The following is an 11,254-nucleotide window of genomic DNA, read 5'->3' on the forward strand; positions in this document are numbered from 1 at the left end:
GCACAGGTTTCCATACGGTTCACTCTCGGATGACTCGAACGTGGAGTCGCATTCTTTCTGACGCAGAAATAATGGAAAGGGCGTTGACAGAGTATCAACATAAGGTCTCGGGACTTTCCAATACTTTGGTATTTGGAAACAATACCTGAGGTTTCACCGAAATGCGGCCCGATACCGAAGGTGGCCCACCTAAAAAAAGATCTAAAACATCGTCTTCGGTTGATTCGGATACGCCCCGTTTCGACAATCGAAACTTCAACCTAAGCGATAATGAAGCCGGTAATCCTTATGCGGATATTACCGAGATGCCTCAACCAGGGGGTAGAAGGAACAAGGGAAATGGAAAGGGAAAGGGGTCGCGTCATCGTCGGCAACATGTTCGAATGTCGAAGGAAAGTCATTTAAAAGAAATGAATATTCGACTCAAAGATATACAAGAACTTGGAGCTAAACGTCTTCAAGTAAATTTGGACGCCGTCGAAGTACTTAAAAGAAATGAATTGGACGACATCGAGATTCTAACAAAGGAGTTATCCGAAGACGACCCGAGAGTCCAATCTCTAAAAGCAATTCGGCAAAATAAATTTTTTGAAAAATACAACATGTAGCCTTATTAATTTAGTTTTTATTATATTTTTTAATTTAATGTATTTTTTATTTTAATTTAGTTTTAATTTGTGAGTTTAATGTATTTTTTTTTAATTTTACATCTATTATTTAAATGAATTATTATTTAAAAAAAAACAAAAACAATTAATGGTGGCTGGGTACCACGTGGCGCATAACGCCTGGGGGTGGAGAGCAATGACTACACCATATTTATGTATAAAGCTATAACTCTGACTGGGCGTCACGTATCACATAACGCATGGAGGTGAGGCTTTATAAATACACATGGTCTAAAAGAAGACTAGCAAGCAGCTACCCACACATAAGTATACACACTAAATCTTCAATCACACCTAATATGATATGCTTCTAGATACAAAAGTATTCAAAATAAGAGCATACATCATTCCTCTCATTCTAAACCCATCATTTTTCCCCGTGCTCTTTAGAAATTATATTTTCTGTTGGTTTTAGTTCAATGCATATGCGTAAATGGTAGACAATAATGGGTTTTTGATATATACATGTGTACATTTTAAACAACAGATGGATTTTTATTATGCACATTTTGAATCTCGTCAAACATTACCTGTTCTAGCTCTTACATCGTAACTAAACTGCTACTAATGTAATTAATCCAGAGGAAAATAATAACATGTGAAAATAACTTGTGTTACTTTTTTTAATGCTTCAATTTATACAAGTGACTACTTTATTAAAGTGAAAAATTGCCCATTCTTAACAAAAAATAGCTCATTAACAAAAATTTAACTTATTTTTATCCTTTGAAACAATTTCACCTCAATCAGTCTATTCTAACTCGTGTGCTTGGGTGTTGGTAAATTGCCTCTAGATACAATTATAAATTGTGCGTACTGTTAATCAACTCTACACACAGAGGCGATAACCGTGATGAACTAGAGTGTTGCCAATTTGTACAAGCATCATATAAACATGTCAACCCGAAGGGCCTTGACTAATTTCTAGTTTGAACGAGACATCCTTTACACCTTTAGCAAGCCATCACATTGGTCCAGGTTCTTTTTCATGAACCATTGCACCTTTTCACATGGTCTTTTTCAAACCAGCCAACCAACAGTGAAGCCAAACCATCTCGCCTTTACATAAAGGTGGCTCTCAAACGGCTAGCACTGGTATATGTATTCTCCTATATTAGATAAAGCAATTTTAACTGGTAGCCGTATGTGCGTTACAGAGGAAAACCCCTGTTTTGAATCAACCATTCTGACTTGTGACATGAACCTGCCCGACTAATATTACCTTGTAAGTTTGTGTCAAATATCAGCTTTTGTAACTTGATGAGAATGATATTAAGACCAAAATACAATAGAAAGCATCTGGTTGAAATAGTTTTGAGGTAGCAAGACACCTCATACATCTTCTCTATCAGTTTTAAACAAAAATATAGTCTAGAATTTACATTACTACACTAATGTTTTCCTTATAATCATCCTCTTAACGGGTTATACTCTCTACCTTTTATCTGGACGGTGTTTCTGACGGTTGGCTATTCAACGCAGAGTTTGATGGATTTGATGTTAAGGTACCATTTTCTTGTGGTGCTGACCCGCCCCACTTTGGATCTGCATCAGCTGGCTCAATAACATGAACCGAACCGTCACTCATTCCGAGAGCAAATTGATTAGCATCAGATGGATGTGCTGCAATCACCATGGGATATGCAGTGCTGTTGCTGCTGTCAAAACAAAACAAAACAAAACAAATCGCATGCTTAAATGTGGCATAAATGGGTCAAAGATTAACATTTCTATTGCAAAATAATATTTTCCATACCTGGAAATTGATGATGAAATGTAGGCAGAAGGTGCTATTCGACATCGAAGCCTTAAATTATCAGCATCAAAAACTCCAACCGCGCCATCAGAAAATCCAGTAAATAATAGCAAGCCGTCACATGAGTATATTGCACTTGAAATAGGAGCAGAAAGAGATTCTCTTGGAGACCACTAAAAGAGGATAAATTCTAAGTGATATATTGTCGGACTATTATTAAAAAAAAAGCATCAAATGACGACTAAATGTACCAGTTTTAAGCATTCCAGTTGGTGGTCATAAATAGCAATTTGACTTTCATGTACAACGAGGATATGGCGTTGATCATTATGGAATTGAACTTTAGTTTCTCCAACCAATGAGGATGTATGGCCAGGTGGCGATTGTATGCTTCTTGATTTCTTCTTCTCCCATCCATTAATGTTCCAGATACATAGCTGTAATTCAGTCAAAACATACAGGTCTGGTAAGAACAAAAAACATGAATTTAATGTTCTTTTTATCAGCATAACTTTACGATTTTACTACCACTTACCTGAGCATCAGCTCCCGATGAAACCAGTGAGTTTAAAGTCTGTGAAAAGGCAAGCCCTGTAATTTGTTTCTGGTGACCTTTGAGCTTGGTTTTGACCTAAAATAAAACAATTTTGACCATTAATCAGCATTTTGAAAGCTTAGTTAAGTGATGAACACATAACAAGTGATGTTAAAAAGCGAAAAACAGTTACCTCATCAACCCTAACATTGTATATTTGTATTGTAGAATCTTCCATTCCAATGGCAACAATATTATTGTCCTGAGGATGGAAAGCCAAGTAGGTGGCAGCAGGCGGTGGAGGCATGAAGGTTGTCATGACCTGAAGTTTGACCAGATCAGTTCAACTATTGTTGGTATTTCAAAATTGCATGATGAAATAAAATGAAATAAATATTTCAGTTTTTAGATACCTTGAAAGTCATCATGTTGAACAAGGAGATTTTCCCACCAGAGGCAGACATGACATATGAATCATTCTTTGACAAAGCAATGCATGCTGCTGACTCTTCAGCAGGTTTACTCTCGTTTACATCATTAGACATGGGGGCCCCGTTTGCGGGTTGCCATAATTGTGGAACAATCGATGCAGTTGACTGAACATGTACAAAGACCAATCAGAATTCAACAATAAAGGAGTATGTCATTCTAAAATGTTAACCGGGCCCACTAACCTTCCCAGATGGATTCCGTTCATTTCGTTGCCATTTCCATAGTTTATGAATGGCACTAGAAGCAAGTGCAAGTAAAGAAAGACCAGAATTTGTATAGATAAGGCGCAAAATCTGAAGATTATAATTAATATAGATTAACTCATACCGCTCAAAAAAAATTTAGACTAACTAATAATATTGATAAAAAAGCAAAACAAATTATCAAGGTAAAAAGCCAAACAAACTAACACACCTTGCTGGAAGCCACTGGATCAGGCAACCTTAGGGCTTTAAGATGAGCAGAATCAACTATTTCAGGGAGCTTCCAGCTTTTAGTGTTCTCAGCATCATCTGTAATTCTAGGTTTAATATCCACAAGTTTACTGCTTTCTGCATTAGCATTAGCCTGCAATTGTACACAATATACATAAAAAAAGTTGACCATAGATAAAAACATGGTAAATGGTGAAAGGACTTTAACTTACAAGATTGGTGATAGATAATGGCGTTTGCATTCTTTCACGTTCTGTAGCAGATAGCATAGAAGAAGAGGCGTTAGGGATGGGACCTAATGAGCCAGGGATTGCAGGCTGCAGAGGAAGTTTGAAGAGAGTAATTAGATAATTCCATGATTTATAGAGAATAAAAATCAGTCAAATGAGGTCAAACAAATTACTTTTACTGTATCAGAAAATCGAGACCCTTCATAAGCTTGATTTTGTACCGTCCGTGCTAGCATTCGCTGCCCATCATTATTTGCCAATACTCTAATTCCATTGTCACTTGTGGTGACTGCCAGTAATGACCCTTCCTTGTTAAACCGCAACCTAGGCCTTGCCTAATACAAATGAACATTAGTATAATACTATAATTATTAGTCTTTTGATTAATGGAATTAAAATATTTTTGTATGCCATGCTTACATGTAATCTCTCATCTGCATCAGTAACAGTCAGAATATTAACATCATTCATGTCCCAAAACTTTATTTGAAACTCATCTCCAGCAGCTAAGACACGGTTTCTAGTTGTGTCAAACTGAACAACCCCCATGGCCCGCTTTCCAAAACCAGAATATTCCCTCTTGATTGCTCCTTCACTCTCGTTCCACTCAACCAAGTGGGCGTCTCCTTCTTTGCTTGTTCCACAGGAAAACAGTCTGAAACAATAGTACATTTAAGAGTTAAGAACTAACACTTGCCTCTTACATATTATTTTTCAAAAAAAAAAGTATATTTTATAATTTATATTATCAGTATGTGAGAATGACCTGGTTCCATCAGCACTATATGCCATTGTCGTGCACCAAAGGCCAGGGGCATCATAATCTACTCTAGGTCCCAAACAATCATAAAGCCATGCCTTGATTTTCCCATCAATTGATGTTGAAAATATAAACTGCAGATGATTCCATGTAAATATCACAGGTCACCTAATATTTTAGAATAAGGACACAAAACAATGCTTGCCTGTATTGTTTCTTTAAAGTGAGGGCAGACAGAATATACAGGAGCCTCATGGCCTTCAAATGTGTACTGCCTGCGTCCTGCTACAGCATCCCATACCTATGACAAAAGATGCAGCAATGGTTATACAAATGATTCAGGAAATTTTGTTTTTAAATGACAGCTGTACCTTAATTGTCTTGTCATCGCCACAAGTGACAATGCACAGTTGCTTATTAGGATGAGCAAAAGCAATATCATTTACACGACCAACATGGGCATCTATCTGTAATGTGCAAGATCCATCATAAACTCAAGTATCAATGCTTTTAAGAAAGAAATGAAAAATAAAAAGACAGGAGGGTTTACTTCCAAATGCTGCCTTAACTCCCCTGACGGGTTGTATGTATATATCTGAACAATGTGCTTAGAAAAGGCAACACCTATGACAAAAAAAAAAAAAAAAAGGAAGTGGGACCCAAAATTGATGATCACAAAGTATCTATTAAGTTTTGTGACATAATTTAGACTTTTCATTATACCAAGTATTGCTCCATCTGGTCCCCATATGCAACGATTAACAGCTATCACTGCATCTTTCACCAAAGTTGTCTGGACATGAAGTTAATTATAACTATAGTAAGGACGCTATACATAAGAGGCATGCATTATGAGCACAAATTAACAACTTGAAAGTGTGTCAATATGAAAAGAAACTTTACCTGAAAAGCCATAGAGCAAGCAGATAAATCCCAAACCTTGAAGGGTTTATGTACGATCCTTTCTCGACTTCCAACCTCCCAAATGCTTACGTCACCAACATTTGTTCCGACTGCAGGACAGTTTTCACAAATGTAAAATTGAATTAAGATATTGCAAAGAATTTAATCCAATGAATTGGAGATTAACCTAAGAGAATAGTTTGTTGTTGAGGATGGAAGTCCATGGACACGACATTAGAACCCTGGTTAAGGGTCCGAACCACAATTTTCGGAAGATCGTCCGGCGAATATAGAATGGGAAGGTGAGTTGAACCAGAAAATGACAGCTGTTTTGACATATCAGAGCATTTTTGTATGAAACAACAATAACCTAAAAGCAATGAAAATCAAACAATAAGAGCATTGCATACCTCATCAGATGGGCCCACACGCATACGTTTCATTAAGTGCTCTGAATCAGCCATTTGGTATTCCAATCCAGGACCACCTGGAGGTGTTCGTGGATGCTTTAGAAATGCAGCTACACATAAGAGCAAAACATCAATTAAAGACCAATAATGTTTTAACAAAATTTGCACATGAAATGACAAAATGTGAAACACCAACCTGCTACTGGAGGCTGCACAAGGCCAGGAGGTCCAGCTGCAACAGGACCATGAGGCATGGAAGGATTAGCAGTCGCCATCCACCCAGCAATTGCACCAGCAGAAGGAGAAACAACAGGTTGAAATGGCTGTACAGAATAAAATTTTCAAATATACTGTATATAATTATATTTAAATAACGACAAAAGTACTCAATTACCCTTACGCCATGTGCTCCAATAGGAGGAAATACACCAGCTTTAGGAACAGGTCCAGCAAGGGAACTGTTGGTAGGGGGAGGACCGCGACCTCCATTGTTAGAATTACAAGTATGATCAATAAAAAGAGTTTTAATATCAGGATTGGGACGGGGATTCTTGCAAAGTTGATGCTGCCAATTAAGACTGCAAAATAAGATAAGATCCCATTAAAATTTGTAAATTCTACTAATAATTAATTAATTAAGAATGTTAGAATGCAAGGTTGGTTTCAAGACCTCTGATTTATCAATGTCCTCAGTCGTGAAGCTTTAAAAGCCGGAAAAGCAAGCTTCTCTCTAAACAAAGGGTTTGCTTCTATAAGCTTTTTCAGCTCAACTAACATAATGCTTCGAGCTGATTTGATATCCCCATACTTTGAAAGCTGCTCATTCTGCCTAATTACAAATAAGGAAAATAATAAGGTCACCTTCTAAGTTGTAACATACTATGATAAGTACAGCTAGTCATAAAAGTACCTAAAATTGTCAAGTGTTAGTAGCTGTGTGATTTCCTTGAAGAGATCTTCATTGAAAGTAGAAAAGACCTTCAAATCCTTACAAAGAATTTCAACAGCTTTTGCTCGGTCATTCCTGATATCAGCAACTTAAATATCAATAAACAGACTTGTGTAGAAAATTAAGTAGGCAAGGATGCATAAGCTAAGTTATATAACTATACTATTTGACTTGCCTATCAAGGGCTTCCAAGTACTTTTGTTTCCTTATTTCAAAGAAAATCTTCATTGAGTAACGATTGTCTTCAACTTTTGTGAAACCATATAGATATCGTTCAACTTCATCCCACTCACCAGCTTGAACTTGATCCTCAAAATATTTCATATTGAAGAAAAAAACAAATTCTTGTTCCAACCTGAACATATGTAGTTCACATGAGAAAATGAGTACCGTATACTATCAATCAGGCAGTTATATTTTCAGATTACAATGCTATTTGAGAAGTGTTATCTCAGAAAACTTTTCTAAATCCATGGTATTAAAAACGCATGCTCCAAATATTATTAAAAAAATACACTCACTTGTGAACGGTTTCTTTGAATTTCTCCTCATCAAGAAATTGCAGAATTAGGAAAACTAGTTCCCGGCTTAAGGATGACATGGCTCCTCCAGCAGGTACCCCCAACCACTCCAGCGCAAAATTCAGTTATGAACACAAAAATTTATAAATAAGGAATAAATTCCAAAAGATCCAACACCCTATAATCTAGAATCAATAAGAGCAGTGTCTTCAAAATTCAGTACACCATTTCTGCAACAAATGCATTCAATCAATATCTGCAAATCATATCAGCAGAATGTACAACCTTACAATAGCTGAATAACAGTATAACACTAGTTACTTCCCCTGTTTACTCAATTTCTCAAAAACTTAGCTGCAATATTATAACAACAAAACATCACATAAACAGACTCTAGCTACAAAATTAAAACCTTACAATTTCCAAAATAAGCCAATTGAGCACAAAATGACCTAATGTCCTCCACGTATAATAATCATACACATCCTTATCATCTAACAGCCTAATTCAACTTCAGGGACTCCTACTTCACAACACAAATTTCATAATTACGAACAATAACAAAAGCTTTAACAGTGCGCCTTAACAATTAAAATCATCTCAAATTCACAACAACTTTCACGACGTTTAGATAAACTTCATATAAATCTAAATTACACTGAATAACACTAATTACTTCCCCTGTTTACTCAATTTCTCAAAAACTAATCTACAATATCAAATAAACAAACTCTAGTTACAAAATTAAAACCTAACAACTTCCAAAATAAGCATCATTAACCACAAAAATGACCTAACGTCCTCTAATTATAACACCAATTACTTCCTCTCTCAAAAAACTTAACTACAAAATCACAACCACCAAACTTCACATAAACAGACTCTAATTACAAAATCAAAACCTAACAACTTCCAAAATAAGCATCATTAAACATAAAATGACCTAACGTCCTCTAACCATAACAACCGTACACAAATTTCACAATTACGAACAATAACAACAGCATTAACAACGCAGCTACACGATCAAAATCACCTCAAATTCACAACAAACCTCACAATATTTAGACGCACTTCATACAGATCGAAACTACACAAAAACAGACTCTATCTACATAATTATAACCATAAAACTTCCAAAACAAGCACGATTAACCACAAAATGACCTATCGTCCTCTAATCATAACAACCGTACACAAATTCCACAACTACGAACACTAACAACCGCATTAACAACGCACTTTCACAATCAAAATCACCTCAAATCCACAACACACCTCACAATAATTAGACGCACTTCATACAGATCGAGCCTACACAAAAACAGACTCATAACTACATAATTATAACCTTACAACTTCAAAATTAAGCACAAAATGACCTAACGTCCTCTAATTTTAACATCCGTACACAAATATCATATCTACAAACACTAACAACCACATTCACAACGCACCTACACAATCAACATCACCTCAACTTCATACAGATCGAACCTACACACACACATACAGATTCAAAAAACAACATCAAAACAGTACAAATTATTCATCGAAAACTCACAAGACGAGTCACGAGCGTCAAAGTTAGGGTTTCAACTTTCAACAGCAACTTCTGCACTGCACAAACAGTAACACGTCTTGCTTTCTACTCACTCTTTTTCCTTTTTTCTCTCTCGCTCTCTCTCTCTCTCTCTCTCTATATATATATTTATGCATATATATGTATAACTGTTTCTCTTTCTCTCTCTTCCTTTTATATAGGTGATGAGTTCCGGCTTGTGTCTTGATGGAGTGGGGTTCGGTAAAGTGACGGGTGGTGACTAGTAGAGGAGTGTACGTGGAGGGTTGTGATTGGTGGTGACGGAATAAAATGGTGACATGCGGATAAAGGAGAGAGAGAGAGCATGGTATCTTTTGGCACTTTGTTGGCTTTTTATATTTTTTGCTTTTATTTAGGACTTTTTTGTGTTTGTTAAACTCGTAAGGCTGAGGGGTGTGGGGCTTCAGCGGGGGTGCGAGAGCCCCTCCGCTCGCGTCCCCAGGCGCGAGCACCACACCACCGTGGCGCGAGAGGGGTGCGAGCACGGAATTCAAAGCAGGCGTAAGGTGGTTCGCGGGACCTGTAGGCGTAAAGGGACATTGGGAGACGTGAAAGAGCCGTTGGGACATGGGAAATGAGCCGTTGGGCTCTTTAATTTAATAAAAAAAAAGTGTTCTTCCTATATATAAACCCAAGATCACATAAAACAATTACCACACCCAAAATCACATAAAACAATTACCACAACTTCAAAAAAAAACCCAAAATCAACCCATCTTCCAAACTTTTTTTTAAAAACATGTCTGGAAATTGGTACCCAAACCTAGATTCAGGTTATAGTTACGACGATTTATGGTCGTCACCAGACCAATCGATGTTTTTTTCGGGGTCGCAAGAAACATCCGGCTTTCAACCATCCAACATACAACCGTCTCCTAACTTTGTTGTTCCGGAGACACAAGAATCACACGATGATGCTACGGGAGCAAGAAGACGCGTCCACCGGAAAAAACAACTTGCAACGGACGGGCCGGGACCGGCTTCGACTCCGAGGATGAAACGGAAAACCACTCCGTGGTCATCGGATGAGAAGGAAGCCTTGTGTCGGGCTTGGATAGTCATTTCTGAGGATCGGCGTTGCGGTAATTGTTTTAACGTTTTTAAAAATGATTTTTAATAAAAAAGTTAAATAAGAAAGTTAACTGGAAATCTAATTTAATTATTCATTTTGCAGCCGACTACCAAAAAAGCAAGGTTTTTTGGACAAAGGTTAGGGAGACGTTCTATACGCTCGTTGGGAGTACAGAGCGAAACGCCGATATAATTTCGGGTCGGTGGTCCGAAATCAGAAAATTTGTCGGCTTGTTTACTAATCTTTTCAACAGGAACGCCGGTCGTATGAGACCAAGTGGCAGTGATGATTTGGCGGTTTACAATTTCACTGTCGAAGAGTGGAAGCAGGAGTGTTTGCGGAGGTATGGGACGGTGAAGACGTGGGACGATGTAAAGTTGTGGGAGATGTTGAAAAGGTGTTCCAAGTGGGTTGAGCTGGTGGCGCCGGACCATGATGCGGAAGTAGGGCCGAAACGGACTAAAACTAGTTCGTCTGGAGCGTATAGCACTTCTGTCGGGTCGGATTGCCGCGTTGGATTCGACCTAAACATTGCGGGGGAGGAAACATCTTCACCGCCGAGGAGGCGGCCACTGGGACGGGACGCCAAGTGGAAAAAACCGGCTGAGGGGGGGGCCGTAAACATCGTCGATCTTGTTGAATCCCTCAATAAATTCAACAAAACCATAGAGGTGGTCTCTAATGACAAAAAGGAAAAAAGTCGAATGAGAGATTTGGACTTCCTTACAAGAGACTTCAGTAACCTAAATCCGGTCGATCAAATGCTGATGGAAAAGCAAAAGGAACGTATCCGAAAGAGGTTGATCGAAGAAGACCAAGCCGAAGAATAAGAATAATGTTTTTTTAGTACTTTAATTTTTTTTTTATTTTTAGATATTAATGTGTTTTTTTTTTAATGTGTGTTTTTTTTAATAATTTATG

The 11,254-nt window shown here is 37.5% G+C and overlaps 1 protein-coding gene across 2 annotated transcripts; it reads right to left on the reverse strand.

Moving 5' to 3' along the window:
* Positions 1-1,252: 1,252 nt before the first annotated feature.
* Positions 1,253-9,380, reverse strand: LOC143603620 (protein TOPLESS-RELATED PROTEIN 2-like). 2 transcript variants are annotated; one of them, XM_077080373.1, is made up of 26 exons: positions 9,223-9,380; positions 7,659-7,888; positions 7,313-7,492; positions 7,099-7,212; positions 6,859-7,017; positions 6,589-6,766; positions 6,385-6,511; positions 6,189-6,298; positions 5,966-6,104; positions 5,779-5,888; positions 5,599-5,668; positions 5,426-5,499; positions 5,247-5,342; positions 5,081-5,176; positions 4,882-5,009; positions 4,536-4,770; positions 4,289-4,450; positions 4,098-4,202; positions 3,866-4,018; positions 3,634-3,744; positions 3,373-3,555; positions 3,153-3,281; positions 2,960-3,055; positions 2,676-2,861; positions 2,425-2,597; positions 1,253-2,326 (listed from the first exon to the last, which is right to left on the reverse strand). In XM_077080373.1, the coding sequence occupies exons 2-26, from the start codon at positions 7,736-7,738 to the stop codon at positions 2,110-2,112; spliced, it is 3,411 nt and encodes a 1,136-aa protein (XP_076936488.1). In that variant the 5' UTR covers positions 7,739-7,888; positions 9,223-9,380; the 3' UTR covers positions 1,253-2,109. The 2 variants fall into 2 exon arrangements, with proteins under 2 accessions (XP_076936488.1, XP_076936493.1); XM_077080378.1 differs by having other exon boundaries at positions 1,254-2,323.
* Between the last annotated feature and the right edge of the window lie 1,874 nt (positions 9,381-11,254).

Source organism: Bidens hawaiensis, unplaced genomic scaffold, assembly GCF_021521415.1.
Source record: "Bidens hawaiensis isolate Kalapana, Puna unplaced genomic scaffold, B.hawaiensis_p1.1 tig00001961_1, whole genome shotgun sequence".
Classification (NCBI taxonomy): Eukaryota; Viridiplantae; Streptophyta; class Magnoliopsida; order Asterales; family Asteraceae; genus Bidens; species Bidens hawaiensis.

Excerpts from the sequence above, each read along its gene's own strand:
- LOC143603620 (XM_077080373.1), bottom strand. The coding sequence starts at position 7,738 with ATGTCATCCTTAAGCCGGGAACTAGTTTTCCTAATTCTGCAATTTCTT. Across the intron at positions 7,213-7,312 it reads TACTTGGAAGCCCTTGATAG|GAATGACCGAGCAAAAGCTG; the intron begins GCAAGTCAAATA and ends TGCTGATATCAG. Across the intron at positions 4,451-4,535 it reads ATGCAGATGAGAGATTACAT|GCAAGGCCTAGGTTGCGGTT; the intron begins GTAAGCATGGCA and ends CATTTGTATTAG.